Source organism: Erpetoichthys calabaricus, chromosome 4 (genome assembly GCF_900747795.2).
Source record: "Erpetoichthys calabaricus chromosome 4, fErpCal1.3, whole genome shotgun sequence".
In the NCBI taxonomy this organism is placed as follows: Eukaryota; Metazoa; Chordata; class Cladistia; order Polypteriformes; family Polypteridae; genus Erpetoichthys; species Erpetoichthys calabaricus.
Window position 1 is genome coordinate 168,543,979 of NC_041397.2, and position 27,161 is coordinate 168,571,139.

The 27,161-nt window shown below is 38.0% G+C and overlaps 1 protein-coding gene across 4 annotated transcripts in view; it reads left to right on the forward strand.

Moving 5' to 3' along the window:
* The window catches only part of cmss1 (cms1 ribosomal small subunit homolog), a 398,519-nt gene extending 372,335 nt beyond the window's left edge, over positions 1-26,184 (forward strand). For all 4 annotated transcript variants that reach the window (XM_028799909.2, XM_051926084.1, XM_051926083.1 and 1 more), the window contains exons 6-10: positions 10,366-10,468; positions 16,054-16,114; positions 19,871-19,958; positions 24,116-24,204; positions 25,983-26,184. In XM_028799909.2, the coding sequence (XP_028655742.1) occupies positions 10,366-10,468; positions 16,054-16,114; positions 19,871-19,958; positions 24,116-24,204; positions 25,983-26,066 (425 nt within the window). In that variant the 3' untranslated portion in view covers positions 26,067-26,184. The remainder of the gene's footprint in view (positions 1-10,365; positions 10,469-16,053; positions 16,115-19,870; positions 19,959-24,115; positions 24,205-25,982) is intronic.
* The last annotated feature ends 977 nt before the right edge of the window (positions 26,185-27,161 follow it).

Consider the following 27,161-nt stretch of genomic DNA (forward strand, 5'->3'; position numbering starts at 1 on the left):
TCCTTGTTACAAGCTGAAATCCGTCTCACCCGGGTGTCTCTGTGTTAGCGTCCCTCCATGGCCGCCTCTTGCATCACAAATGCAACGATAAGCCGCGCGCTCCAAGGTTCCTCTTCGATTAGCCAGCACCTCTGCTTTTCGATGCGTCCAACCGTTTGTACTTTTGGGAACTTTACATGCTTTACCAATCACTTCCTTTATCAATTCACCTTCCCAGATAACTCTTTTAAACAAACTTCTTTCTCACTCCTCTCTTTTTTTAAATACGCGCCTCCTTGCCTTTTTTAGTCTGTTCTTCCTCTTACGTCACACCAAAGTGCATTTTGGCAAGGACCCCCAGGCGTTGTTTGGACCCCTACTCCCCTTAAAGAGATATCCCACAGTCAATTATTCCTTTGGACATAATCTTTAAAGGGAAGCAAGCGGCAGAAACAGTTAAAAGCACACAAAAAAAATATGTGACAACCGTTACAGAAGGAGAACTAACTTTGCTAGTCCCAGTCTCAAATGAAATAAAAAACCTAAGGATATGAGAGTGATCAGTAGGAGTACAGTGATCCCTCGCTATATCGCGCTTCGCCTTTCGCGGCTTCACTCCATCGCGGATTTTATATGTAAGCATATTTAAATATATATCGCGGATTTTTCGCTGCTTCGCGGGTTTCTGCGGACAATGGGTCTTTTAATTTCTGGTACATGCTTCCTCAGTTGGTTTGCCCAGTTGATTTCATACAAGGGACGCTATTGGCAGATGGCTGAGAAGCTACCCAACTTACTTTCTCTCTCTCTCTCTTGCGCTGACGTAGGGGGGTGTGAGCAGGGGGGCTGTGTGCAGCTGCTTCCTGAAGGACATGCTGCACGGTGCTTCGCATACTTAAAAGCTCAAAGGGCACGTATTGATTTTTGACTTTGTTTTTCTGTGGCTCTCTCTCTCTCTCTCTCTCTCTCTCTCTCTCTCTTCCTGCTCCTGACAGAGGGGGTGTGAGCTGCCGCCTTCAACAGCTTTGTACCGGCGGTGCTTCGCATACTTAAAAGCCTTATTGATTTTTTTTTTGACTGCTTGCTTTGTTCTCTGTCTCCTGACGCGCACTCCTTTGAAAAGAAAGATATGTTTGCATTCTTTTAATTGTGAGACAGAACTGTCATCTCTGTCTTGTCATGGAGCACAGTTTAAACTTTTGAAAAAGAGACAAATGTTTGTTTGCAGTGTTTGAATAACGTTCCTGTCTCTCTACAACCTCCTGCGTTTCTGCGCAAATCTGTGACCCAAGCATGACAATATAAAAATAACCATATAAACATATGGTTTCTACTTCGCGGATTTTCCTATTTCGCGGGTGGCTCTGGAACGCAACCCCCGCGATGGTGGAGGGATTACTGTATTACCAAGAAGAAGCAAAATATAATAAGGATGCAAAGAATTTTTTATGATAGGACCTAGCCCCACAGGCTGTGGTCAAGTGGTATATTTAGAAACTCAAATTAATAGTCAAAGAGGCAGACATACTGTATACCAACAGGTTGAAAAAAAGTCTGGGGACTGAGGATTTGTAAGAAATCAGAATATATTATGTACTTTTAAATAGCAGAATAAAGGAATAGGTTATTTACTGTATATACACGAGTATAAGTCAGGTTTTGAAACCCGAAATATCAATCATAAAATCAGACCCAGACTTATACGCTCGTTCAAAAAATGCGACCCTTACATTTTTTTTTTTTTTTTTTTTTTTTTTTTTTTACATCTTCTTGCTTCCTCCAATCTCATCATTTTCTCAGATGCATCAAATTTTGTTGCAGCAGCGCAGTTACCAATTTCTTTTGCCACTTGCTAATTTAAAACTAGCTTCATATTTTCTTCTGATTGAACGCTCCATCATAGATGTGGAATGCTGTTACAACAAAGTTGTTTGAGGGTGTGAAATACAAAAAACACAAAACAGTTCAAACGTCGCTTCGGAATAGTTTGGGTATTACCGTGTGGTCACGTAGGCACAATACATAGAGAAAACAAAATGGCAGTGTGCTCCATGGTTACGCTCTCAGGTGGTCGTTAGCATATCATCTTGGACCAATAGCATGAGTTTTCGACTTATATGACCAACATTATAAAATACTGGAAATTATACGATAAAATCAAGCCCCGACTTATCCGCGGGAGAATCTTAAATACGAGTATATATGGTAATCATATAAATGTAATGAATTATTATTATTATTAATCACATCTGGTGGCAGTAGCCTGGTACAGGTTTATGTGAATGCTCTGCTCTCACTCTGGGTCTAACTCTCACCCTTAACCTATGTTATTGGAGTGCACATGATAAGTTCTTCCCCCCAAGCTGGACAAAGTGACAGTCATACTTGACAAATCTAGTGAATGAATGTACATAAGCAGCAGCCTGAACAAGAGACATAGTATCTATGAGTAATTAGCCAAGAGGAAGCATGTAGACACATAAAAGCAGCGAGTCAAGGCAAAATCATTGAGGAATTCTTTACTAAACTGGTGTCTTGCTGAACCTACTGTTGCCAAGAAAGAAAGCTCTGGTAAGTAATACATTGTGTTTAGCTGTGGTCTTAAAGGAGAATAGTGCTAATTAGCTGTAGAAATAGGTTTATGATCACTCAGTATTTTAATTATTAGTTTTATCTTCAGTAATGCTAGTAATTAATTAAAACAATCAACAAAATACCTCCAAAGAGACACCAAGTTAAATGTAGTTTGAGTTAAGGATCTGTGTTTCACTTCCCAGCCAGGAGGCCAGAAATATAAAGACCGCAAGGTTCACAAATCAGCGAAAATCTACATTAAACACTTTGCTTTCTCTGTTATGGTTCAACGTGGCCATTGCCTTACTTTCACAAATAACCCATGTACCTTTGTAGCAATAAATTTAAAAAAATAACATTTATTTATAACATAAGGATAATAAAAAATTAATATATAAAATTATATACAGTACATATATATGTGTGTGTATATATATATATATATATATATATATATATATATATATATATATATACAGTATATATATATATATATATACTTTGTGTGTGTGTGTATGAGAGAGATACTGTATGTATATAGAAATACAGACAAAAGACAGTAACAAACAGCACAAAAACATAAAATTAAGTAAGCTTAATTGAACTTTTTCTTTTCTATTGAAAAAGCCACATAACTTATTAATTCTGATCTATTAATTCATTTGTTCAAGATGGATAAGTTCTTTAGCTAGTTATAAAGTTTCTCGTAACAGCACCACAGCTACGTTACATCTACAATCTGTATTTGCTCACTGCACTCCCTCACGCAGTGTTTCGTTGTCTGTGTAGGGTTGTGCGTGTGTATGTGAGAGAGCTGCTGCTCTACACGCTTTTTTTTTTTACTGAATTGAAGATGAGAAGCTCATAACAGCCAGAATTTATCTTTCGCAAGGTTACTGCCTTTTTACTTCAGTGACACCAATACAATGAGTGCTTTGTCCTATCTATTAAATTGCAGTTAACTAGCTGTGACCCATCTAAGACAGACTGAAATCTAAGTAGTCAACATAGACCTCAATGTTAACATTTGCAGTGCACCTGAAATGCATAGGTCCCTGCTATATGTCATTTGGTATAGGATTCATAATGCCAGTGTTAATGTCTGTGATTTGCCATCTTTTGAAGTGAATAATGCAGTGCATTTTATTACTAAAATGTTTGTGATGTACTGTCTTTTGAATGACAGACACACCGCAACTGGACAGACACACAGACATTTATCTTTTTATTAAGGTGGATAGTTCTCAAAATCAGAATATGTACTTATAGTTTGAAGTTAGCGGTGCTTTGTTCCTTCCCTGGTCAGTTTCCTCCAAACATGTGGAAGAATCTTTAGCATACTGTCTTTGTTTATGAGCTTGTCCCCTTATTTGCCTTGTTTGCACCTGTTATTTGCAGGTGGTACTGCAGTCACCCTTCAAGATTTTTTACACATACTATGTTTGGTTGCTAGGTAAATTATGTCAGGTGGGTTGGCTGGTGATCAGTCAACCAATGTTTTTAGCTTAGATGAATGTGTGACTTTTGCATATTTGGTCTTCCTCTATTTAAGCACTTGTTATCTTTAGCAAGGTTTGGACTATTGGCACCCCTTGTTCACCTTCTGTTATGGACTGTCTTCAATCTTTCCAGATCAGCTCTGGTTACCCTTTGGAGTAGAAGGGATTGTTACAGCCACACCCTGTAAGAACTGGGCTCTCTGATTGAGGATATCGATGATATGGGTCTTCACAAAGGTTTTTAAAAGAAGTAATAGAGGTCTTGCTAATTGGTTTCTTGGGTTCACATACAGTAATCCCATCCCTTTGGTTGACCATTGGAGTAAAGTTCTGTCCATCAGTGTTGCTCATCCTTGAGTTATAGTCCTTTTTTGCAAAACTGGACATCCACCTTATGCCTCAGAGAGACATTTCTGCAAGTTTGCATGGTCTTGTATCGATCATCTTGTCTTATAAGGCACAAAGGCTACATACCAAAGAGAGGGCAGCTGATATTAAGTGTGTATAGCAGTGGCTTGCTAAGACAGGACTTGTGTTCCACTTTGGTAAAATGGGTAATGTTAGTCTGTCCTACATAGCCCAAAGTCTGCTACCATGACTAAATTCTTAGGTACTCTGAACACTGCAGCTTCACCATGTCATTGAGCCCTGAAGCAGGACTGCAATTACACAAATGGTTATTGGAACTTAAATAATTGTTTAAATGAGACGCAGCCACATGCACAAGGAAAGAAAAGGGAAACTAAAGACTGGTCAAAAATAACTCTGGGCCGAAATGGATTGTCTTAAACTTGGACTGACAGAAGCTTAGGTTTAACACTAGAATTACCAGAGCCTACGAAAAAACTCGTAGATCCGTCCCACCTTAAATCACTTCACACTTCTCCATCAGCGTCTTTTGTCCTGTAAATGTGTCGCTAAGCAGCAAACAGCAAGCAGTCTGCTATCACATCCCCCACCGGCGCACAGTTTTCTAAGCTCAAATCTGTTTACCTGCGTGTCAGTAGCTTGGAGTTGTACAGAGTGAGAAGTCAGGTAAAATGACACCTTTTATAAATACTATATCATTATTTGGAACACATGCATTTCATGTGTGTTACGTGTCTACAACGATCTATGTAAACACATCGTTAAAACAGAAACGTTTTTCATGTTTTAGTAATAATTGACAAAATGTAGACATGAAGTGTATAATGTGTGAAGCCTGAATTCCAAATATCAAAGAAACTCTTTCACAAAAGGTACAAATATAACAGAACAAATGCGCTTTTATTCAAAAATATAACTGCAGAAAAACAACCCGCGTTTACCTGCAACATTGACACGCAATTGGCATGAGAGAATCGGTGGTGCAACGGTATCAGCTGCTGACTTGTAATCAAAGCTTCGCGGGTTCGATCCTGGGCGAGTCCATTTTGAGAACTGAGCTGCTTGTATTCTTACTATTTTAGAATAAAAACATACATTTGATTCCAGTCTGTAACAGCCGGTTTAATTTATGATACTTGTAAAGGTTAGCTTTGTTTTTTTTCTATTCTGTTATTCTCTCAGCCGCGTTCACGTTCTTACATTTAATAAGACCATATTTAAGATCTCAGAAGAATAGTGCGGACTGTTATGGCTGCTCAAAATGGTAATTAAGTTATTTGTATTAATGCTGGTTTGTGCAGATTTTTTTATTTAATCTACAGTCTGTTGTTATAGTTTTAATACAGTGCACATCTAGAAGTGAAATAATTAAATTATTCCTATTTATGCAGCATTGTTTTTTTACTTAGATTGAGGTTGGTTATTATAGTGTTAATGCAGTGCACATTTGAAGAAGAGCTTGCTACAGAGTTATCATATCCTAGCAATGTATTATGAAAAGAATTTGGATTAGAATTACAAAGTCAAGAGAGACAAATTACCTTACAGATATTTTCAGAAAGAACACAGGCGGCACATATATTAGGATGCAGACCATCTTGCATGAAGAAACGCGGCCTCTCCCAGAACAGATCCCAGTTGTCCACAAACCCTGTGTTATGTCTCTCGCAGAAGCCTTTCGGTCATTTAATGCAAGCAAATGACTGTAATATTCATCCGATCTTCTAGCCAGAGGAAAGGGACACGAAATGGAAATTCTCGCAGCCGGGTGCCTCTCCATCATGGCATTAGTAAGTGCTGCTAAATCTGTTTTGAGAACCTCTGACTGTCAGTATTACACATAATTTACTCCGGCATGTATTACGATGGCCCCCGCTGCCCAGTCCTTGTGACTGTCGAAGACTGTCAGTGTTCTTCTCGTAATATCTTATACATGAGAACCGAGAAAACAAGAACAACAGAATATCCAATAATAAATGCATCACCCAGGGCTGCTGGCACGGTGGGGGAGTGGAGAGGGTCAAAACGGTTCTGGATAGAGATGCTTACCTGAGCCGATGGAGGTGATCTGGCCTTAAACCCCTGCCTGCATAGCTGAAACAGGCCAATTCCCTCATTGTCATCATTGTTCTGAAGGGGCACGGGGGTAGAACACACTTGGCCCTGAAAGTAAGTGGCACAGCTTGGAGTCGAAGTTGCTGAATCGCGATGTGCTGTGACGAATTCCTCTGCCAAGGTGGATTCTTTCAGCAGGCGAGACTTCAGTTCCCTCAGGTGCATCCGTATGGTCACAAGTTGCCGAATCTGGTTCTCAAGGGCCAGGTGTTCTTCAACAACGTGCTGCATCTCACCATCAGCCATTGTCCACTTCCACTTCTGCATTGTGTCCTAGAATCAACTTACCAAATTGAAACAATCAAGCGGTAAGGGAAAAGACAGCAAGCTTACCATAAGTAAAATCAATGTATGTCCAATGCTTAAGGAAGATGAAAGGTAGAAATCTTAGTTCAGCCAGTAAATCAGCCAAAGGAAGATCATAAGAGACAGAATTGAGAATCTATGTATGTATAATTTAAAGTTGACCGACTCATTCATTCACCCATTATTCAATATATACGCTATTTCCCGTTTAGTTCCAAAGCTGAAATTTGGAAGGTTAATACATCTAGAGCAGTAGGTATCTGCTAAAAAAGGACATTTCAATTTTATCAATATTTTGGGGTAACCCCCATTCCAAAATCTCAAAAATGCTTTGACTGATTTGATTGAAATTTGGTAACATTATAAGAAAAGAGAATTAGCCAATACATTTTTTTTTATTTATCAATTCATTTTTTTATTTGTTGATATTTTGTTATTTAATAACCTCTTGGGCACAGCCATCAGCAGTGTGTCTGTTTGCGGAGAGAATGTCGACCTTGTCAAGAGGTTTACTTACCTGGGCAGTGACATTCATGTCCCTGGTGACTCTTCCTATGAAGTCAGTAGACGGATTGGGGAGAGCGGGGTGGGGGGGTGTTGGGGGGTCATGAGGTCGCTGGAAAGGGGTGTGTGGCGCTCCCGATATCTATGCAAAAGGATGAAGGTCTAAGTGTTTAGAGTCCTGGTGCTTCCTGTCTTGCTATATGGTTGTGAGACATGGATGCTATCCAGTGACCTGAGATGAAGATTGGGCTCCTTTGGTACTGTGTCTCTCCGGAAAATCCTTGGGTACCGTTGGTTTGACTTTGTGTCGAATGAGCGGTGGCTCATGGAGTCCAGAATGAGGCACATTACCTGCATTGTGAGGGAGCGTCAGTTATGGCACTACGGCCATGTGGCACATTTCCCCGAGGGTGATCCAGCTCATAAGATCCTCATTGTTGGGGACCCAAGTGGCTGGACCAGGCCAAGGGGTCGCCCACGTAATACCTGGCAGCGGTAGATAGAGGGTCATTTCCGGAGGGTGGGATTGGACCGCGTGTCTGCCTGGGGGGTTGCCAACCGAGATCCCAAATTGTTTCGTCTCATGATGCAGCATAACATATATTATATACAAATTCAAGCCTGCAATGTTTTGTCCTCCTTGAATTGTCCACCATGATGATATACTTTGAATAACAGGTGGTTGGGGGATCAGGGTAGGTAGATTGCAGAGAACTGTTATGTCCCCTTCAACATCAGAGCACAATATGGCACTACTGTTTGGTTCACAAAGCAGAAATAGGGAAGTGTTCAAACATTATATATAACATAAGCCAGGAGCGACGACATGCCCTTGGTCAGTTTAAATGCTTGTTTAACTCAGTGAGGTGGTTCACCCTGGAAAGAACATAGAAAAGGTGGACATTGTAGATAGTTCATAATATTATTTCATTTCACTTGTTCTTTTCTTTACATTGTTTATAATGTTCAGTTCATTGCATAGACCATGTAAATGTGCAGCCTGTAAACATCAATTTTGTATGTAATAAGTTAAAGTAAACCATGATTTAGTATATACTGCTTTTGATCGAATCCCTCCAAAACTTTGTAACAGTACAAGTTTACACATCAGAGTGTTATTTTAAAAACTGGTTGCAGCTGCCATTTTTACAGGATGTGCTACAGGTGAAATTATGTTTATGCCCACAAAATTTCCATTGTTCCGACGAATTACTTCTTTCAACTCAAAATATACAGTTTCTTGTAAAATTGTGTTTTACAGTGACTATCAACAAAAGTCAAGGTTAGTCAGTAGAAAAAGCAGGAACTGACCTGCTGCAGTTACATGTAGCCTGTTTGCTAAAATATTTCTGTAAAAGCTAAATTTCGCTCTTGGCACAAGGTTCACAGGGTGACAGTCCACTGCTAGGTAAAACTTGCGTATATACTCAAACTGTGTCATGAAGGGTTAATTTGATGTCACACAGTTTGAAAAGTTTAAACCTTTGACAGGCAACTTGTTTATTCACTACAATAAAACTTCCAAATTTAATCACATATATTAATTTCAGACTTTGTATATTTTGGGTGAGTCATTTATACTGGCTATGGGCCAGTGCCTGTAGCATGTTTGCCTCTCACAACCACACAATGCATTTGTATTTTCCAAGTAAAACCATTCTGTCAGTTACGGCTCTTTACTCACACAGGACATAGGCAAACTGATTGGCACTGCTACCTCATAGCTTCACAGTGCTGGAGTCAGATTTTGTCTTTGTGGAATTTTGTATATACTGTATCTGTGTGTGGCTTTCTCTGATATCCTGGTCTACCAAACATTCAGTGAAAAACTGCCAGCTCTAAATTAGCTTGGTCTGGGTGGAAGTGAGTGAGTGCATGTCAGTGTGTCCTGTTGGCTGCTGCCTTGTGTTCAGTGATGCTGGGATAGGCTCCAACCTCTGACTCTCTAAACTAGATATAGAAAATTGTTCAGTGAACTTTCAAACTTCACTCTGACATGGCCCTTAGCAATAGATGGCCTCTTTAGTCCTTAAAGTTATGCAAGGAACTGTTTAGGCGGTGTACCACCACATCATCTTTCGTTTTATGATGATCTATTAGATTAGACTTAGAGGCAGGAATGTTTTTGTGACCTTGTTTTCCAGTGATTTATGGTTGCCTTTAATGCTACATGCTACTAAGAAACAAATAGCGACACAGATATGTAGTTAATTTGGAAATTAGGAGAGTCTTTAGTGTTAGGCAGAGTCAAAGATCATTTCATTAATGGAGCAGCTCTCTAGTGTAATGCCGTGCACCTGAAAAAATCTGGTGTTGCTAGCTGCATTCCAAACACTGGCATATGGAAAAAACATGCTGATATGAATAATTTAGCGCAAGAATTGATTATTGAATTAGTTACATTCCTTTATTGTAAATTTTACCTATGCTATGCAGGAAAAAAGGTATAGCACTAAAGATTATAGGAAAAAAAATAATTTTAGCTTTTTTGTTTATGCACTAGCAACAGCATTTTGCCAAGCATTTTCAACAAGACACTAAGCACCATCACTGGAAAAGATAAATCATTATCAATGTCTGCTTGTGTTTAACTTCTGTCAGAAACCATCTGTTCCATTTTAATACTTTTACACATATGAGCAATGATCTGTTGTCAATTCAAATTAGAATTAATTTCTTTTGACAGAATATGTGTAGCACATTATGAAATTACACTAATGTCAATTAGTTTAGCAGCAAACTTTTAAAAAGTACTGATGTTAACTAATGTCTTATTTTATACATTTTAAATGTTTGTTTATATACATAAAATGAACACTTCTCAGGATAAAAGTACATTTTAGTTAATTCAATTTCCCAATCCTCCATTTATGTCCTATTTTGGCACAGTCATTTTGCTCATTATATGTGGTGTAAGTCCTAACCCTCGGAGGATGACCATCTTTCTGTAGATGCTCACTTCTTCTCCCAGCTTGTGTAACTTAGTGTATTAATAATTATATTGTGCTTTTTGTCCTAGTTTGTCCCAAGTGGGTAAAGTTCTGCAAAAAACACGCAGAAAACAAGTCTCCATTGATGCTGATTGTCTGCAGCTCTGCTTATCGTGCCCTAGAGCTCATCAAGTGAGTACTTTTTGGAATTTCTAATAATAGGCAGTTATTTTCTGAGTTAATTTTTATAGTTAACAGTTAAAATATTTTTGCTAATATTATTTTCCCTGGACCTAACCAATATGATTATTAAATAATATAATTTTGCATTTATTTTTTATTTTATCCAAAGAAACATACAAAAGACGTAAACAATTGAATGACATTAGGCTAGGGCCTGTTTGTCCAGCAAGTGTAATAGGATGGGGAAACAAAGTTGATTGCCACAAGTGAAAACATATAATAACTCACACATTTACAATCATAAATTACAATTACTAAAGCAAGTAAATTTAAACAAATTAACCAATAGTATACAATATCGTAGAGCAAAGTTTTCATCATTTTAACAGATATTCACAGAACAGATGCATCTTCAATCGCTTCTTAAATACATTGAGGGAGTCAGCAGTATGGATGGAGGTAGGCAGCTCATTCCACCGACTAGGAACTAAATAGGAAAATAGTCTGGATTGAGACTTGATTCAACATAGAGGTGGCATCACCAGAAGCTGTTCCCTGGCAGACCTGAGGGCACTCCACCAGTGTCTCCATATACTCCGGTGCTGACCCATGGACTACTCTGTAGGCAAACATCAGGGATTTGAACTTAATGCTTGCTACTACAGAGAGCCAATGGAGTGACATGTACCCATCTCAGCTGGTTAAATATAAGACGGGCCACTGTATTCTGCATCATCTGCAGCAGCTTGACAGCACATGTGGGTACTCCTTCCAGAAGCAAGCTGCAGTAGTCCAGATGAGACAAGCCTAAAGCATGGACCATAAGTTGTCCAGCATACTCTTTTAGATAAGGGCTTGCAGATGTTGTACAGAGTGAACCTACATGAATGAGAAACAGTAGAAATGTGGTAAGAAAAATATAGCTGCTTATCAATTACGAAGGTTGCGTACTGACTTGGAAGGTGTTAGCAACAGTGAGCCAAGCTGTACAGAGATGGGAGGATCAGCAGACTGGCTGGACAGGATCACAAGAAGCTCAGTTTTTGCCAAGTTGAACTGTTGAAGGTGGTCCTTCATTTAGGTTGAGATATCAGTAAGACATGCAGAGACTCTAGCTTATCATAGCTGCATATCATCGGCATAGCACTATTAAGAGAAGTCATGGGATTCAATGATGGAGCCCAGGGAGGTGGTGTACAGATAGAAAAGTAGAGGGCCCAGCACTGATCTTTGGGGTACACCAGTGAATGTCTAGTGTGCCTTTGACAACTCCCCTTGCCAGGACACACTGTAGGATCTGCCCAAGATGTAGAACTTAAATCACCTGAAATCATTCCCAGTGATGCCAGTGTCAGAGAGGGTGGTAAGAAGGATGTCATAGTTGACTGTGTCAAAAGCAGAAGGGAGATCTAGCAGAATCAGGACTGATGACATGGTGGTAGTTGTAGCACCACATAACTGGTCGACCACAGTCGGTACAGCTGGCTCAGTCAAGTGGTTCCTCTCGAAGCCGGACTGGTTGTAGTGGTGGTATCGAGCAACTCGTTCCGTATAAGGAAGGAAGAGTTCTGGTTAGAGACTTCATGTTCAGGTGTTTTTGAAAGAAAGGAAAGGAGAGAGACAGGCCTGTATTTGTTAACTTGGGATGGATTGACTGTTGTTTTTTGAGAATTATGGTTGTCAGAGGGTTTGAAGATGTTAGGGAGTATTCCTGAACTGAGTGGGGTGTTAATGATGTGTGTAATTGCAGGAATAAGTGAGGAGGAAATGTCCTGAAGGAGGTGTGAGGGAATAGAATTAGACAGGATGTGGGAAACATTAGTGGCACACCCATCCATCCATCCATCCATTTTTTTTTCCTTTTTGGAAGGAGTCATAATGGGTTTCAGCAAGGTTGAGAACTGACTGCTGATGGCAGCCAAGATGAAAAATACTCTTCAACAACATTTTTTCTGTGACAAAAAAAGAACAAAATCTCTACAAAAAATGTACCATTAATGAAGAAATCTAAGATGAATACAGAAAATCTTGCTCCAGACCGCTCCGCTATGTTGGCCAACATGAAAAGTAGAAAAAGCATTCAGACATGTGAACCAACTTTAATTACCACAGTGACGAAAATAAAGCTCAGTGTAAGCCATGTAGAATTAAGCTCAGGGAAAAAAACACCACAAACCTCAAGAGTGGTCTAGAGGCGTATCATCCTGAGATTCATACCAAGATATGTAACGTTATGTAGGTGGCAACATGCCCGACGCCAATACCATTTCCTCCGGCTCTTGTTCACCCTCTTAATACTAATGCATCAAGTGTGTCCGTTTATTTTAGGTGTGCTGCTAGTAGGGATGTCATATTAATAGTTAGGTTGATACTGCACTCTTGCATGACCGCAAATATACGAATGACTCTGGATGGCACAATAATATATGAGAAAAATGTGACTAAAAACTACATATGAAAAGGGCTGAATAGTACAGCACCGTATCGACATTGGGGAAAACGTGCTTATTAATGAAAAAAATTCAACACACAGACACACACATGCTTTTGTTATTGCCAGTTTTATCCCTTTACGAGTTACTTAAGAAATGGATTCATGCAGCTTTGAGAGCAGATGTGAGTTGTAACTGTTTAGCTTGTAATTTCATTTGTTACAGCAGATGAAATGACAGGGGGATTAATCCCTTTTAATACAGTGTTCTACACAGTCCTGATAAAGGAACGGAAGCTTCGCATTCATTCCTTGATTGTAATGAGCACATCCACATGTTAATATGTGCATCCGTCCATTTTGTCACCAATGGATACAGTTCAGGGTTGCAATTAAAAATCAAGGCAAGTTTCAAACTAAGTGGCTGTTTGACTTGTCACAATCATTGATAAAATGAGCTGCTCCATTTGTTAATACTAACATAAAATGTATTTAAGATTTCAGTGCTTGAAGTGCATCTCCCAATTAATACAACATGTACAGAACAGCAAAATAGCACTGTTTTACTGCTGAATACAAATATTCAAACACTAAATTTGTGTTACTCGTTTATTTTTTGAGGGCAAACTAATGTTTATTAGCATTATCCCTAAAATGTGAAAAATGTAGTAAAAGTACTTATGTCATGTTTATTTTTCGGTAAAATCTTATAGCAGCATAACTAAGTCATGTTGAGGTCAGAACTCTGTGATGATCTTTTGGAGTAAATTTTTTCTACATCTACTATTCATTTTATGTTCAATAATCACTACATGCGGGTTGGCTCATTAGTGTGCATGTTAGTATAATAGTTTAGAGGTACAGTATACTCTGTGTAATTTATATGTGAAATAAGATATCAGATTTTGACTAATTTATTTTTATTTTTAGTCGACTAAAACTAACAATAAATAAATCACTAAATTGTGATTAAAACTAAAATGCAGTTTAGTTAGAAGACTAAGACTAAAACTAAATCAAAATGTATTGTCAGAATTAATGGTTGGAGCAGTCGGTGGTGCTGTTAATTCTAGTCTGGTAGAACCTTACCTAGGCATTGATGGTTGCAGAAGAAAAGGATGCAAGAAGAGACTGATACAGTCTGTCTGAGGTTTGGACTTCCTCCATTTGCTTTCATTTGTCAGAGTCAACACTTAGAGACCCCTTTGGGTGGTGAAAGCTGGAATAAAGTCTGCTTTGTTGACCGCATATTGGCAGTTCCACAAGGCAAAGGAGAAGAGGGTATCTGTAGTGGTGGGCTTGATGCAGCGGACGATGGTTGTCTGGGTTTCTCCCTCTCCTGTTGAAAGGGCAAGAGAAAAGTCTTGTGTTAAGGACAAGAATGAATTGTTGACATATGCTTAAGATATTGAAAGGAAAGAAAAAAAGTACCTTAGTCAAGTGGAAGTGTCCATGGCCTTGCTCAGTGGACTCACACAGGTAGACTCGCGGGGTAATGCTTACACAACAGCGTGCAAAGTCACCTTATGTAGGGAGCAGCAGTGAGTCCAACTCCCACTGACCAAGCAATTAGCAAGACAAAGCAAGGCACACGTTAAACAAAAAACAAATAAAGACACGGATCAGTCATAAGAATTAATGCAAAATGAGAAGCAGAAAAATAAACTTAGTAACAATAAAATAACTCTGCAGACATGATGATAAGTTGAGCACAAGTACAATCACTAAAAGAAACCCAAACCTGAAAACACTTAAACTCCTCCAAGACTGACACATAGGAACCCAGAAGTTACTCACCTATCGTACATGTTACATTCATTGCCACTTGTACATCTTTGGAAAATGGGAGGACACAAGAGACATGAACAACATATATCTGATGAAACTGATTACTTAGAGTTCGCTAGTAATGTGTTCTTTCAGTTTTACAGAAAAACAAATTGTAGTAATAATAACAAATCTGTTCATCTATTTCCTGAACCTGCTGAATTCAGATGTGCAGATAGTGACTGTGATGACAGCTGGAGCATCAGATGTAAGAAATAAGCAACCTTGAATGCCAGTCACAAATATCAGTGTGAACTACAAAAAGTTTGTTATTTATGCTATGTAAAAACTGATTATTGATCCTATCACTTATTATTTACCCAATAATAGCTACAATGTCCCAATAGAAATTTGTTAAATAAGCTGTAGCACTTAGCAGTAACTACCATAAAGTACCATAGTTGTATAACATTTTTGGTCTGTCAAGTAAAATTTAACTCATTATGTTGTATTTTGTGGACATTTTTGTAACTATTTTATAATTTAAATCATATTAAATTATATTTTTTGACACGGCTATCAAAAAGCACACAAGTGGACTTAAAAAGTATTGGGGATTCAGCACAAACTCACAATTTATTGCCATATGGCAAAAATATATGGTAGGATTGATGGCCTCCAACATTTGTTGGTTGAACCATATGCCATGTTTGCCATGTTAATGAATATATGTGTCCTAATACACTGGGAGACCAAAACAGGCACGGTCAGTGGCAGATTGAGATAAACCTTTCCATGTCAAAGTCTAGCTATAGAGGAAGAGGACAACCAGGTAAGCCACATGGAATGGTGCCTCCAGAGATTAGGTGGGTTCTCATTATGATCTTTTTCAATTAAAAGATGAATCTATGCTGCTCACTCACAAATTGATTTACTTGGCAGAGTTACTGATGTGTATGATTCTATCCATGTCATTTTGTGAGTGTGAAACATAAGACAAGTTTAATTAATATAGTCATCAAGATACATCTTAACAGTTTTCTTAAAATCAACTCATTCCTATTATGCTGTTACAGTTCCCCCAAATTTGGACATGTTCTTTGTCAATCTTTGAAGCTAGCTGTGACCCAATAGGAAGTCCACTGCGCCTTTGAATGTTTCTACATTTTTTGTTATTATGGACATCAATAAAATGAGGTTTAGTATCAGCTTCTTTGCTGTTGAATCATATAGTTGGATCAGGCCTAGGATTTATTTTTGTGGGTATTTTAAATGTTTTCTTTTGTTCTTCTGGGATGAAAGCTTTCATCTTTAGTTACGGAACCATAAAATACTGCAGCTAATGAGCACAGAGCTAATCTGATTTAATGTAGTTCATTTTATTTGTTCTTTTTAGACTACTTACTACTTTTAAGGGTGACTGCAAGGTCCTGAAGCTGTTTGCAAAGCATATTAAGGTAGGTAAGCAGCTCCTTTTTTGGGGGGAAAATAATGTGTATGCATGTGTCACATAAAGAAAATTAATTAATTTTGAGGAGGTTTTAAATGTAGGTATTAAATTAAAATCGTTGACATTTTTATGGAGAACACCAGAGTTCATCCTGGGTAACTGATACACCATATCTGACAGCTTTTTTTTTTGCTTTCTTATGGTAAATTTCATTCAATAAATCGGGTTTCAGATTTTATGGCAAATGGGATATGTCCACTGAGTAAAGCCTAAACTGACTAAGGTATCGAATGATTTCAGTCCTATGTGATATTTCTTTGCTTTAAATTAACATTCCACCGCACAGTTAAACCTGCGTATTACAATTCAGATGCATAAGGAGGGGTCACAGCTTATCCTGGCAGCATTTTGGCACAAAGCAAAAATACAGCCCAGGACAGTCATCACAGTGCCCACTCACCTACAGTAGGCCAATTTAGAAGCTCCACAGTCTAGTATAATGATTTTAAAAAAAGTAATTGCATTGTACGCTATAATAAATTTGTTTACAGGGCATTGAACGGCATGCCTTACAATTTGTCAGACATACCATATATGTGTTCAGTGACATCTCTTCATGTCACTTTAGCATAATTCTCTAGGCACAGTATGTTTAGCAGGATTGTAGGACAGAAGAATCAGCTAAGTAAAGGGTAATCATAACAGACAACTGCTACCTAGTCAAGAAATTCCTGAATAATGACTTAAAACATTTTGTCTTTTTCTGCTGTACACAGTATTTCCAAGTGAGGTTGTATCACTAAATTTTTAAGATTTCGGTTTTAGTGCCATGGGGATGCTAGCTGTTTACTCGTTTGCTAGCATGGCTTTGTGAAGACGTTGGGCTAGAATGTTGTGCTTCCTTCTGGGAGCACTTACTGTATATGTGGAGTAGGCCTACTAATAAAAGGGGAACAACCTTATAACTAAAGGCCAGTCAGTGGTAAAACGGGTTTATAATCAAATGCACCAACATGCCGAGTATAAATCAATGACCACTATGTAATTACCAGCTTAATGACCATCATGTAATGTAGAGAAACGGCAGGACAAATTACAGTCATATGAAAAAGTTTGGGAACCCCTCTTAATTCTTTGGATTTTTGTTTATCATTGGCTGAGCTTTCAAAGTAGCAACTTCCTTTAATATATGACATGCCTTATGGAAACAGTAGTATTTCAGCAGTGACATTAAGTTTATTGGATTAACAGAAAATATGCAATAAGCATCATAACAAAATTAGACAGATGCATAAATTTGGGCACCCCAACAGAGATATTACATCAATACTTAGTTGAGCCTCCTTTTGCAAATATAACAGCCTCTAGACGCCTCCTATAGCCTTTGATGAGTGTCTGGATTCTGGATGGAGGTATTTTTGACCATTCTTCCATACAAAATCTCTCCAGTTCAGTTAAATTTGATGGCTGCCGAGCATGGACAGCCTGCTTCAAATCATCCCATAGATTTTCAATGATATTAAATTCAGGGAACTGTGACGCCATTCCAGAACATTGTACTTCTCCCTCTGCATGAATGCCTTTGTAGATTTCAAACTGTGTTTTGGGTCATTGTCTTGTTGGAATATCCAACCCCTGCATAACTTTAACTTTGTGACTGATGTTTGAACATTATCCTAAAGAATTTGTTGATATTGGGTTGAATTCATCTGACCCTTGACTTTAACAAGGGCCCCAGTCCCTGAACTAGCCACACAGCCCCAAAAGCATGATGGAACCTCCACCAAATTTGAAAGTAGGTAGCAGCTGTTTTTCTTGGAATGTGGTGTTTTTCTTCTGCCATGCAAAGCGCTTTTTGTTATGACTAAATAACTCAATTTTGTCTCATCAGTCCAAAGCACTTTGTTCCAAAATGAATCTGGCATGTCTAAATGAGCATTTGCATACAACATGCAACTCTGTTTGTGGCGTGAGTGCAGAAAGGGCTTCTTTCTCATTACCCTGCCATACAGATGCTCTTTGTGTAAATTGCGCTGAATTGTAGATGTTCTTGCAGGTCTTTGGAGGTGATCTGTGGGTTATCTGTAACCATTCTCACAATCCTGCGCATATGCCGCTCCTGTATTTTTCTTGGCCTACCAGACCTGGGTTTAACAGCAACTGTGCCTGTGGCCTTCCTGATTACATTCCTTACAGTTGAAACTAACAGTTTAAACCTCTGAGATAGCTTTTTGTAGCCTTCCCCTAAACCATGATACTGAACAATCTTTGTTTTCAGATCTTTTGAGAGTTGCTTTGAGGATCCCATGCTGTCACTCTTCAGAGGAGAGTCAAAGGGAAGCACAACTTACAATTGACCACTTTAAATACTATTTCTCATGATTGGACACACCTGTTGTGAGAGGTCGCCCGAACACCATCAGACAAACAAAACACAAGCACCATATAAAACACATGTTTATTAAACTCAAAAAGTCCCACACAGCACACAGTGCTCCCGCACCAAACACCCCTGCACACGGGCTTCTCAAATGTCCGTGGGCTGCCTTTCTTCCTCCTGTCGCTGGAGCTTCGTCCACCTCCAGCTCCTGACTCTAGCTCCCCGACTGTAAAAAGGCAGCCCCTTTTATATTCACCCGGATGTGCTCCAGGTGCTTGTTGATGACCTTCCGGTGGCACTTCCTGGTGTGGTGGAAGTGCCGCACTAGCACCCAGAAGCACTCCGGGTGTCCCTGGAAGGTCCTTCCACCACCTGCCCAGGTGTGGCAGAAGTGCAGATTTATTATTGATGAATTAATAATGAATTATTATTGTTATTATTATTAGTTTATCAAAACTATCATTTAACTTTGCTTTGTTGAAATGCAAAGTCAATCACTAGTATAATCAGAATGTGAAAATGTTGCTCTTTGGACATTTTAAAAGGTTTAAAGAGTCAAGACATTTACTGTATTCATTTTCTGTGCTTGATGCCCAGTTGTGGTTTCTGCCTTGCACCGATGCTGCCAAGATAGTCCCCAGCTCCCCTACAAAACTGAAATGAATGAAGCATGTTTGATGACAATATATTATGTTTATGTTACTTACTATTAGAGACTTCAGCCGAGTCAGCTCTTCCTTAAGATATGGCACTGTATAACAGTATTAATATACAGTAGCTTCTAACAGTAAGTCCATGAGTAAGAAGCCACCTACAGTAATACTGTAAACTCACACAATCAATTATCACATCAGTCATTTTTTTCCCCCATTACCTATGCACTAAATTTGTTGCTATCAAATTATGGCAGCTGGCCAAGTTACATGTCTTATTAAATAAGGAGAGACTTGAGCAAACACTGAAATTTTACTCAATATAATGTTACATGCTTCGGAGTCCTTCTAAAAGGTTCTGAGAAATAATTATAAGATATGGGCCTCATACTTTTCACTGTATATAGAGCTACTGTATTTACAGTATGTTGGTTCTAGGGAGCTACATGTTGTCAAATTGCAAATACGTACAGAAGTGAACAAGTTAGTTATGTAATGAGTAAGAGGCCAATACGAGAGAGGAACACAAAAGACTAGTGTCAGTTTTGTAATTATCCCAGGGATTTCAGAGTAAAATTCATTACATTAATCAATAGAACAGTACCAAATGTCACTGTGAAAGAGCATTTAAAATTAGAAATGTTAAAACTTTTTAATTTTTGTTGTTTTAAAATTAACTAAAGGAAATTTGTAAAGATTTCATGATTAAAATATTTGCTATTTCTCTTAGGTAGAAGAACAGATCAAGCAACTACAAAAGGGGGTGTCGCATATAGGAGTGGGAACTCCATGCAGAATGGCAACCCTTCTGAAACAAGGTACAACCATGCCAGTGTCCTGGCGTTTAAAAACAGCAAATCTGTTACAAAATGGTTTTTTTTTCCTTGATCAAAAGGACATGCATTGTACATGTATCAAACCATAGTGCACATACTTCAGCTGCCCTTATTTATTTATACTGCAGTGAATAACCCAAGATTTTTGAAGCTCAGCAGCTGTCTGTAGGTTTGTACATTCACCTTAGCTACTTTAAATATAGAAGAGTTTCTAGGAGTCCAAATGACCTGATTGCAGAATGTAAAAGTATGCTGAAATATTAAATGATTTATATATAAAAAAAATTTAAAAAAACTCTTGCAAAAGACACTATATGTCATCCGGTACTGAGAAGTCTTTAGCTTTTAATTTGAGCCAATTTTAATTTGGGGCATTAAAATGTTACAAGGTTACTGGATGTTATGTTAAGGACTGAATGTGAACAGATATGTTTATGAAAAGTAAATAATGTCCTGTTTTTCTCTTCAAACGAGGACCTGTTAAGTAAGATACTGTATGTAAATTTTTAACAAGTAACCAATGTCATTTGTAATTAGCATAATATTAGAAAGTCTGTTGATTGGTTACAGTGTGTAGCATAGGCAAGGCAAAAGCCAACAATGAACCTGAAGCCAGATCATCTCTGAACACACTAAAACACACACCAGTATGTCAGTTTACAGCCTTAATGGCTTTGGTTCGCCATTGCAGTCCACAGAGGTAACATCAAACTGTCTCATTGTGAATAACATAATGGCTGTATATGCCATTTGCACAATGGAATTCTTCCACATGTGGGGCTCATAAACTTAAAAATAGTTGATGGTAAAAAAAACATACAAGCCAGTTAAAATCAGCTATTTGTGTATAGTACATACTATCAGGGGTCTGAATCATCTGGTTTGTGTGCTAATGCTATAACAGGGGTTCTGAAAGTCGGTCCTGGGGGCCCACTGTGGCTTCAGGTTTTTGTTCCAGCCAGATTCATAATCGGTGACAACAACTAATAACACTGATCTCATTTAATTAGCTAGCAATTTTATTTCTGTTCTCTTATTCTACATTCAGATAAGCACATCAGCATGTTTTTTACATTTTATAAGATATTTAGAAATATTATTATTTTTGTTATAAATTTAAATGCTTAACTCTCTTTTGTTGATTTACATTATATTTGCCCTTTCTCTGTGCGGTTTGCTCCCTTCATTGTAGAGCAGACACCCAGGCAAACAACACTGAATCAAGAAAGGCTGCAACTACTTTAGTGTCAGACCCACTAATTATAGTAAATAATGGATTCATTAAAAAATGTAAGACACCTAGAAAAGTAGAATTAAAATCAAGCTGAAAATATTGTTAAAAAGAAAAAAAATACATTTTCCCCATATAACTGCTTAGTACATTTTAATAATTATGTTTGGTTAAAAAAAATCAGTTTTCTAATTTCTTTATATACAGTTCACTTAATTAGCCAGGAGTCCAATTTAAAACAGAAGCTGCTTGGAACAAAAACCTGCAGCCACAGTGAATCCCCAGCACCGAGTTTAAGAACTCCTTCTAAGGAATCATCTACCAGGCAATGACAGGGGACCTTGATAATCCTTGGGTATTTGTAGGACAACGTCAGAGGTAAAAACCCTTGATAAATGGCAAGTCTACTCCGTGTATTTTCTGCACTATGAAGATAACAGAGAAAATGGTGACAGTCACCAAACTTATCATTGCCATACCAAACTTAATGCTGGCACAAGTGCAATAGTAATAGTTAACATGCTAAGCTTTTTTCACATTAAATACAGTCATGGCCGAAATTATCGGCACCCCTGGAATTTTCCCAGAAAATGCACCATTTCTCCCAGAAATTTGTTGCAATTACAAATGTTTTGGTATACACATTTATTTCCTTTATGTGCATTGGAACAACAGAAAAAAACAGAGAAAAAAAGCCAAATCTGACATCATGTCACACAGAACTCAAAAACCGGGTTGGACAAAATTATTGGCACCCTCAACTTAATATTTGGTTGCACGCCCTTTGGAAAAAATAACTGAAATCAAGCGCTTCCTATAACCATCAACAAGCTTGTTACACCTCTGAACTGGAATTTCTGACCACTCATCTTTTGAAAACTGCTCAAGGTGTCTCAGATTTGAAGGGCACCTTCCCCCAACAGCAATTTTGAGATCTCTCCATAAGTGTTCAATCGGATTTAGATCCAGACTCATTGCTGGCCACTCTTCAGCGCTTTGTCTTCAACCATTTCTGGGTGCTTTTAGAGGTATGTTTGGGGTCATTGTCCTGCTGGAACACCCATGACCTCTGACGCAGACCCAGCTTTCTGACACTGGGCCCTACATTGCGCCCCAATATCTTTTGGTAGTCTTCAGATTTCATGATACCTTGCACATAGTCAAGGCATCCAGTGCCAGAGGCAGCAAAACATCCCCAAAACATCTTAGAACCTCCACAATGTTTGACTGTAGATACTGTGCTCTTTTCTTCGTAGGCCTCATTCCGTTTTCTGTAAACAGTAGAATGATGAGCTTTACCAAAAAGCTCTACCTTGGTCTCATCTGTCCACCAGACATTTGCCCAGAAGGATTTTGGCTTCCTCAAGTACATGTTGGCAAACTCCAGTCTGGCTTTTTTATGTTTGTGTCAGCAGTGGGGTCCTCCTGGCTCTCCTGCCGTAACGTTTTATTTCATTCAGATGTCGATGGATAGTTCGAGCTGACACTGTTGCACCCTGAGTCTGCAGAACAGCTTGAATATGTTTTGAAGTTGATTGGGGTTGTTTATCCACCATTCGGACTATCCTTCGTTGCAGTCTTTTATCAATTTTTCTCTTCTGTCCACATTCAGGGAGATTAGCTACAGTGCCATGTGTTGTGAACTTCTTGATTATGTTGTGCACAGTGGACAAAGGAACATGAAGATCTCTGGAGATGGACTTGTAGCCTTGAGATTGTTGATATTTTTCCACAATTTTTTTTCTTAAGTCCTCAGACAATTCTCTACTCTTCTTTCTGTTCTCCATGCTTAGGGTGGCACACTCAGACACACAACAGAAAGGTTGAGTCAACTTTTCTCCATTTTAACTGGCTTCAGGTGTGATTGCTATATTGCCAGCACCTGTTTCTTGCCACACGTGAGTTCAAACTAGCATCGTATGCTTGAAATAAAATGATTTACCCACAATTTTGAAAAGATGCCAATAATTTTGTCCGGCCCGTTTTTGGAGTTCTGGGTGATATGATGTCAGATTTGGCTTTTTTTCTCGGTTTTTTTTTGTGTTGTTCCAATGCACATAAAGGAAATAAACGTGTATACCAAAACATTTGTAATTGCAACAATTTTCTGGGAGAAATGGTGCATTTTCTGGGAAAATTCCAGGGGTGCCGATAATTTCAGCCGTGATTGTATGTATTTTAAGAAATACTGTCAGTACTTGTGAGTTTATAGACATATTCCACACCATGGTGCTGGCAAATTTTCATACTTTCAAGATAGCAAAGAGTCCATTTCCACAGGAGTTAGTAGGATGGGGTACAGCTAAATCCTTCATTAGATACACACGGTACTTGCAGTGGACTGGTAAAAAAAGCAATTTAGGTTTTTATATTTAAATGACTAATACAATTGATATTTTAGAATATAAATACAGTAAATCAGAATGGCTATATTGGTCCAACATTGTCAATAACCTTAGTTTATTAACAATGAAAAGTGTCTTTGAAGCTAGTACTCTTTATCTTAGACATGTTTTTGTCTTAGTGAATGATGATGTGCAGGATTCAAACACAGTATGATGCCACCCCAAGAAATGTAGTGCTTCCAATTTTACTTGTTGGTTTTAGGTTTATTGTACTGTTACTTGTTGATTCTTTTTTTTTCTTCAGTTTTGTTGAATGCTTATAAAAGACTAAAAGATAAAAATCCTAATAGACAAGTAATTGATTTTTTCCTTTAGTTTAAAGTTCATGTCTAACATAATTGTTTTGAAACAAGTAAAGTTGTGTTAATTAATGAAGTAGATTAAAATAAAATCCAATATTTATTTCCTTACAACTTGCAGTCAGTACACTGTATTAAAGATGCTTATCTGCTACCATCTTTTGGTTAAAGCCTGCTGTCTGTTTGCATTCAATTTTTTTTCAGATGCCTTTAATCTGCAAGCACTGAAGGCTGTGGTATTGGACTGGAACTGGAGAGATAAGAAAATGAGAAGGATGGTGGACATTCCTGAGGTGCTATACTTTTGACATTTTTGTAGTCAGATGCACTTTTATTATGTGGTTACCTACTTTATTTTTTCTATCCACTTATAGAGCTGTCATCTAGAAATGAAAATGCTGTTGTTTGCTATAAATACATTCATTTGGTATAGACGTGACTAGTGTGGTCATCACTGTTTCAGGACCCTTGAATGTTTTCCTAACACTTCATTTAGCATATTGTTTAAAACATGCATCAAGTTTTTTGTTGTCTTTTAGCATTTTGTTTAAAGCATACATGAACATTTTTTTGTCTTTTAACTACATTGTTTTCATATCTGTAACGGAAATGTGTCATGTAATAAGCTGACCTGTAAACTGGCAGATGGTTTGACATCTTTAAACAGATGTCAGTGAGGAACGTCTGACAATTAACCTTTTTAGATTTAAACCATTTAAGCTAGCCTCTTAACGTATTTTTTTTCCTAATCCATTAACAGATTTTTTTTTGTTTTTGTCAGTAATCTTCTATGGCCATAGAACAAACACATTACACTTCTTGGGAGACCAAAAAAAAAAATGAACAGGGTTAAAAGTTGAGCTACATGAAGCTGATGACTATGTAAACTAGCCAACATGAAAATAAGTGGTGAGACACCAGAAATGCACCTCAAGGATTAGTTTTCTTTTTTTTTTTGCATTTTTTTTTTAATTTTATTGAAATCACACAACATTCCATACAAATAGATCAATTTTATAAAAATAGGATTGGAAACAAATCAACCCCCACCCCTGAGAAAGAGAGCATGGGCAGCACAAAAAAACTTAAAGCTAGTAAAAATAAGTAAATAGATAAATTAATAAGTGAATAAAGATAAATGGAGAAGAAGAAGAAATGGGAAGAAAATATGCTTCCTCAGTGCTTTAAAAGCTTATTCTAAAATATTATTGATATGATCCTGCCAGGTTTTGAAAAATTTCTGCACAGATCCTCTAAGTGAGAATTTGATTTTTTCCAATTTCAAATAATATAAAACATCAGTTACCCACTGACGTAGAATAGGAGAGTTAGGATTCTTCCAGTTTAGCAAAATAAGTCTACGTGCCAATAGTGTAGTAAAGGCAATCACAGTTTGTTTCTGATAGATTAAACTTTTAATGTCACGGCCATGACAAGTGGTGTACAGTCCTGTGTTAGCGTTGCCAGCAACCAAACAACATGATTTCCTGCTTACCAGTTTGCCGACCCTAGAGACAAAGGGAGACGTACAGACTCCATATATGTAGTTAGTGACTGGGCTGGGGTTCAAATCCCGTATGCTGGAGCTGCAGGACAAGAGAGTTAACCTGTGTAGGCCACACCGAATGACATACATATTAAAAGCACCTATTGTTAAATATTGTTCTGTAGATTAATTCTGCATCCACATGTTGAACAACAGTCCAGAAAATTAAGAAATTACCAGAAACTTTTTCTTTAAAATGGACTTCATCACAATAATGACATGTTGCAGCCCTCACAGCAGACCTGCTGCAGACACAACGCCTATGCTCGACTTCACAGCATATTTTGCTATGAATAAAATATCAGGCCCTTATTGAGAGCCTCTTTTGTTGAAGTGAAAATGTAGGGAACAGCTCCACTATGGAATACATTTGAAGGGTATTGTTCTAATTCATATCCAGTTACTTTAATAAATCATAACAACTTAAAATAAGTAGTTGCATACAGTAGAAATTACCATGTGACAATTGGCTGAACATTTTTAATATGTAATTGTGAAGTTATAGATTTTTCTCCCTTCTTCCAGGTACGGCTGGATATGCTGAAGTTATTTGAACTGGGAATCACACAGTCTTGCAAAACTGGTTCTACGAAAGTTGCCTTGTTTTAGTAAATTATCACTTAGCATCATACTTATTGTAATGAAGTATTAATCAACCGATGAATAATTGCAATTTATTCTTGTTTTAAATTCATTTTGTTCCACTATTAAAGATGCTTTCTGTTCAGTATTTTGTCTTTTTTATATAGTGAAGGACAGCAAGTGCTTGCAGACTTGTCCACATCGGGCCCAAACTAAGTGGGTTTGAACCACAGTTCTGCAGCATACTCGCAGTAAAATTGACAGTGCAGCAGGTTTTAAACAGACAGCCATGTGCTGTAGAGAGGAAAAGCCACGTCTCAGGCTCAGCAGCCATGCCGTCCAACACCTAAGGGAGACATCCTTTAGTGCAGATTTAGAGTTAGCAGCTTGTAATTGTAGTGTTCTGGAAGGGCCTGAACCCTGCGCCAACACAGTGGCACCATATATTTAAAAAACTTTGAAATGCTGGCGGAATAAAGTGGGTTTGTATTTTTTTTTCATATATTACAGTAATCTCTAATACAGCAATGTCCTGTCATTTCTGCTACTATTAATTTTAAACAAGATAACACAGGCAGGCCTGGAACAACAAAGTAATAAAAAAAGCGCTTTAAACAAATATCACAGTTTTATGTGAAAGCAAACAATTGTTCAGTATTAAACTATCTACTTGCAAGAGACAAGTTACTGTAGCTATTTGAGAAAAATGATAAATGAGAGACAAAATAAATGAGACAACTGGAGCCATAGGGAGGAAGAGCTCAAGACTATGAGGTCACACCATGAAATGAGAAATGAGATGGAGAGTGTTCATTGTACAGGCCAGAAACACTTGGCACTGAGGCAGAACACTGGGATAACCGCGCCATGATGCATTAGTCAAACAAGGCTTATTAATTACACTTGCTAAGTGCAGGCGTGGGGATCGCCTATCGGTGCTGAAGTGGCTGCCAGTTTTAATCAAAGGTTGGTCTTCATTAATAAGGCAAAATGAACTGCACACCATTCAATCTGTAATATTTTCCCTTAAGTTTCCTCCCACCTTCTTCAAAATCAAAGTGAACTTTATTGTCATCTCAACCATATACAAGTATACATAAATAAATAATAGATATAGATAAT